A 5,408-nucleotide genomic window follows, 5' to 3' on the forward strand; every position below is an offset into this window, starting at 1 on the left:
GCTACAGTACAGGTATTCTGTGAAACTTCCGCTGTTCAGAATTAATTGCCTTGTAAAAAGAGAAGATATGCTTTAGGAAGTATGGATTTTTTTCAAAAAATATTTAAAGGGAAGCGTGAAACTGAGTAAGGAGATCTTGATTATTCTGTTGTGTTAAAGGTGGCTAAAGTGGCTGGAAGCTTTCCTAGGTACAGTTGCTGTATGGTGAACTTCAGCTTATTGATTGAATACTCAATCTCTCTTGCTGGGCTACGTATCTTATGGGGATTTACTGTTTTAATGATGTTCGTGTTGAAATGAAACATCCCTGTGACAGTAAAAGATGTTGTTTGCCTCACAGACTATTTTGATACTTACTTAATAAAACTAAGATTTGCATGCATCTTAAACCTGGACAGTACTGTACTTGCTGTTTTGATTTTGTTTTTATAAAAGAATCAAAACATGACAGTCTACTGCAAAGAAGGCTGAGTTTTATGTTTATTTTGCTACTTCAATAGGAGAAAGAAGCATGCCATTCACAGCAGTGATACAACCTCTTCAGATGAAGAACGTTTTGAAAGAAGAAAATCTAAAAGCATGGCCAGAGCACGAAATAGGTATCAAAGCAACCTTGGTCTTTACTAGGGTTTTTTTTAATTATTATTCAGCAGAAAACAGGCAGAACTATTCTATAAGGTTTTGCTGACTTTTTTGATTCTGCCTGTGATTGCCTGCAGACTCAGTGTAAGAGGAGTGCTGGTCTATTAACATAGATTTTGAAATTTCATGAGTAGATAATTAACAGTAGTGATAAAAAGATTGAAAGATTAGAATATCTGATTCAGTTGGATTATAAGACAAACAACTTGTGTTGGTTAAAATGGGTTTTTATTCTTGGTGTTAGTTGGTCCCAGTTAGTTCAGTTGTATTCCCAATACTAGCTCTTATTCTTCTCTCTTCCTGTTGTGTAACGATATGTGCATTCTAGACACCCACACATTTTTTGACCTTACATTTATTCACCAGTTATCTAAAAGTGGAAGAGCTATAAGGTATATCAGAAAATTTACTTATTGCTACAGATAGGTCTGTTGGAAATCCGAACAGAAAAAAATAAGGTATTTCCTTGTCTTTACATCTCTTCCTGTCTGCCACACCATTCCTTTGTCCAACCTGGGGAATTCCAAGGATGTGAAACTACCAAAACTGTTGTTCCAAATGTAGCCTGTGTCTTACTGGTATCTTTCTTCCTCCCTTTAACTGTGTATTTGACCTGATGTAATAACTGTGTAGAGGCTTAAAGCTTCTTTGTATGCACTAAGAAGCTGGAACAGATGGATGTGAGTTATGGCTGATAAGCAAGAAATATTTTTATTTCCTTTCTTTGGGCTTAAATGAGTTATACTTTAAAAAATTAGTTTTCCTTCTGCTGTTAAGCCTTTTCCTGCCATGCTGAACTTACGCAGTTCCTCACTGCCAGTGGAGAGTGTCCTGTTCTTCTGGTCAACATTGTTTCTTCTGTGTGTAGTCAAAATAGTCTGTCCAGCCTAGTTCTCCAGGTTGAAATATCTGTATGGAAGCATAAAACTTCATACTTAAGGAATGTAAGACATTTTTTTTATTGAACAGGTGCCTGCCTTTAAACTTCAGAGCGGAAGACTTAGCTAGTGGAATCCTGCGAGAACGTGTGAAAGTTGGGGCAAGTTTGGCTGATGTTGACCCTATGATTGTTGATAAATCGGTAGGTTTTGTTGAAAAATTTTTATTTTCCTTCCCCCGATTATGCATAAGCAGAGTTCATCACAGCCTCTCATTAGAGTTGAAGTAAATTTCTTTTTTGTTTTTTTTTCAGATTTTTTTATTCCATTGGGCTACAAAGCACTTGCTCTTGGCCCCTAAGTAGTGAAGATGCTGCATATGTATAATAAATAGGCCCAAATATCAACTACCCAACTATATTTCTTTGTTTACAGTCAGTTTGCTTGTAATTACTTGCAATAGTAGAAACTGGGATATGCTGAGCGGTACAGAAAACATAAGTACTGACCACCTGGATTGTTTAACTTGGTGCTAGCCGTGTGGGTCCTCTGCCTGTTCAGATACAATGGTGCACATTAGCTTATGGTGTGTGTTGTGCAGAAGCTGCAGAATGATTACTAAGGCTGAACTATTGTCTAGAAATACTTCATGTTATGCTGTGCCTGAGTTTAAAAATGCTCTTAGATGTGGGCTGGATCTCTGTAGATATCCAAGCATCCCTGGCACAGTTACATTGTGGACCAGATAAATCTCATGTGGGCAACCAAGAGTTGACTTTCTCAACTTTTTTTTACACTTTCAAAATTCAGGGAACTCCCGTTGTTCAGTGTTGGTTGTAATTTGTTTCCAAATGTATTATTTTATAAGTAAAGGTACTTTTGTGGAAAGCTGTAACAATAGCTTTGTGTGCTTTGGTTTTTTTCAAAGGTGCGTTTTGATAGTATAGGGGGATTGAGCCATCATATCCTTGCACTTAAGGAAATGGTAGTGTTTCCTCTTCTCTATCCCGAAATATTTGAAAAGTTCAAAATTCAGCCACCAAGGTAGGTGTATTTACTCTTATTGTTGTATTTTTACTTTATTAAGCTCTGTAAAATGCTTCGCTTGAAAACACATAGGAGATTGATTCTTTCCCTGAAGTGTTTTCAGTTCAAATAGACTTACATGATTGCTATGCCACTTGTCTATCAGAATGTAATAAGCAGGATGAAGAGTTAAAAAAATCTAGTGTATTTTTCTTGCGGTAGGAAGGTAAACTTTGTGATTTGGTCAAAGAAAGAATTCTCAAGTGTTCTTTTAAGTAGTACCTTGCCTTTTTTCCCACTATGTTATCAGATATTAAATCAAGCTAAATGCTGATGTTTCTTTCATAGCAGTAGTCTCAATAATGTTGTATTATGGTTTTAATATTTATTAGTCAGGCAACTTGGTGTGTGATTTGAATGGGTACACATAATCTAAGTAAAATGAAAATTTTAGGGTATTTCTGTCGTTTAAAGGAAGTATGTATCTCCAAAGAAGTAGTAAAAACTGACTCTAGTATTACCTAAGATTTAATATTTGAGGAGGTATTTAACTAGTGTAAAACAATCCTTTGGAAGCTTAATATGCCTTTGATCAATGTTCTCTACAAAGCAAAGATTTCCTGACTTGAAAGCATAAGGCAAACTTAGATTTGATGAAGTCATGTTGAATACACTAAATAATAAGACTACAACTTAAGTCTGTCTTCTCCAGGCTCCCTGTCTTTATTATAAAATTTGACTTGGAGTTTTTCAGGAGATGTAAAATAAGTTTGTGACTGTGTTGATCCATTTATCTTCAGGGGCTGTTTATTCTATGGTCCTCCTGGAACAGGTAAAACCTTGGTAGCTAGAGCTCTAGCTAATGAATGCAGTCAAGGAGACAAAAAGGTGGCTTTCTTTATGAGGAAAGGAGCGGACTGTCTCAGTAAGTGGGTTGGTGAATCTGAACGTCAGCTTCGACTCCTTTTTGATCAGGTTAGAGAAAATACATATTCTTCATATAATTTGTCTATATGTTGGTTTTTTTGAATTCTTGGCATCCACAATTATTTGCAATTGAAACTAAATGCCTGTAAATTTCCACAGACTGGGCAGGATTTGTCCAAAGTATGTATGTAGATGAATAAATAAAGGAATATTGAGAACAGGCTTTTTTTACTCTGAAAAGTGAGAGGAAGAAGTCTCTCAGCTTGTCCATTAATGAAGCAGACAAAGTAGTTCGAGTAAAAATTGATAAAAATATTTAAAGCAGTGAGTTTGGATTTAGCTGGCACGTTCAAGACAGATGCTATGTAGAGCGGGATGCAGGGTTGCATCTGCTGTGTGTATCTTTTACTGTCCTTATTTGGCTTGGAAAATGATGGATGTCACATAAAGCAGTGAAACGTAGTTGCTCAAACAAAAGCTCTTTTCAGACACAGATGTCTAAACAAAACAGGTTGTGAGCAGATAAGATCCTGTTTTCTGTAACTAAGTATAAGGTGTCTCTGTCTTGAATCTCTCCAACACACAGTAAAGCTGATACACTGGTGCCATCTTGCTTATTGAAAGGGGAATGCAGTCTTTTTTGCTTTGTCTGAAGCAGTAATGTAGCTGAAAATTCAGTTTTCAGACTGTTCACTTTTTAACAAAGATGTGTCAGTATATCTGTTAGTTCAGCATGTTAATGCCTTGTAATAAAAACAAACTGTTTTCGCTGTTGCTGGATAAATTATGAATTAACAGCGTATTCAATTTTTTTTTGCATACCAGGCATACTTGATGAGACCCTCTATAATCTTTTTTGACGAAATAGATGGCTTGGCTCCAGTTCGTTCTAGTAGACAAGATCAGATTCACAGGTAATATTTCTCATATGCTACCATTGTCTTGATATATGCTACATTATCTTGGTAAACTCTGAAGTGTAATTTTACTCAATTCCCAAGAAGATTTTTACTTCTGCTTAAGCCCACTTAGACTAGAAAGGAGAGGTTGTTGAATTTTTTTTAGTGTTGAAAGTAATTTTTTCAGTTCTTCAGTCAGGCTGTAATTTGCTGGGAATTGAATTGTAGTGGAGATTACCCTTCAGTCACATTATTAACTTCAAGATTTCCACAGCCTTCCATTGTGTTGCTTGTTTTGTACTGTAAACAGATTGTTACTAGCCCAATAGAATAACCAGGTGAAAAAAGTTTATTCTAAATTGATGGATTGTGATGTTCTGTGAATGAACTGGACATCCCTATAATTTTGATTCTGAATGGCATGGTGTGCAAACTTACCACGTCATTTTTTAAAACATTTTTTATAACAGTTTACTGCTGTCTGAATTTTTTCCTGGCTGCCTTCAGTCTTGTTTTTGCTGTGCTTTTTATGGCACTGCACCTATATATCTTTCATTCTATAGGTGATGACATTTGTGTATCTCCCTCCACACAGCTGAGGTGGACAGGAGGGAAATGTTGGGGCCAGCAGACTAGGAGGTTAGGGGGACATGTGGATCTGTCTTGATGTACCTTTTTTCTTTCTGGGGACATGTGGCTCTGTCTTGATGTACCTTTTTTCTTTCTGGTGCTACAGTTGTTCTAAACAGGATGATGCACACACTGTCAGTGGAAGAGAACTATTCAGAGCTGCAATAAATGGCTTTCTGAGCTCATATTATTCCAAACTTTTAAAGGAGGAGGTTTGAATTTGATGTAATCCTTACTGGAGTCATAATACTAAGTACAACACAAATTATAGCAAAAGGTTCCTTCTTGCTTTGAGACTTGAAACAATTATGCAACATTTTTTTTAACTTGGCTTTTTTTTTTTTGTTGAAATCATGAATGTTGCAGTTGAAAAAGTAAAATTCTTTCCCTTTTCTCTATGAATTTT

The 5,408-nt window shown here is 36.1% G+C and overlaps 1 protein-coding gene across 1 annotated transcript in view; it reads left to right on the forward strand.

Moving 5' to 3' along the window:
• Positions 1–500: 500 nt before the first annotated feature.
• The window catches only part of ATAD2B (ATPase family, AAA domain containing 2B), a gene marked incomplete at both ends in the record, with an annotated part of 24,161 nt that continues 19,253 nt past the window's right edge, over positions 501–5,408 (forward strand). The window contains 5 exons of the mRNA XM_010074824.1: positions 501–599; positions 1,612–1,723; positions 2,449–2,564; positions 3,347–3,521; positions 4,299–4,387. Coding sequence (XP_010073126.1) covers positions 501–599; positions 1,612–1,723; positions 2,449–2,564; positions 3,347–3,521; positions 4,299–4,387 — 591 coding nt within the window. The remainder of the gene's footprint in view (positions 600–1,611; positions 1,724–2,448; positions 2,565–3,346; positions 3,522–4,298; positions 4,388–5,408) is intronic.

Source organism: Pterocles gutturalis, unplaced genomic scaffold, assembly GCF_000699245.1.
Source record: "Pterocles gutturalis isolate BGI_N339 unplaced genomic scaffold, ASM69924v1 scaffold45367, whole genome shotgun sequence".
In the NCBI taxonomy this organism is placed as follows: Eukaryota; Metazoa; Chordata; class Aves; order Pterocliformes; family Pteroclidae; genus Pterocles; species Pterocles gutturalis.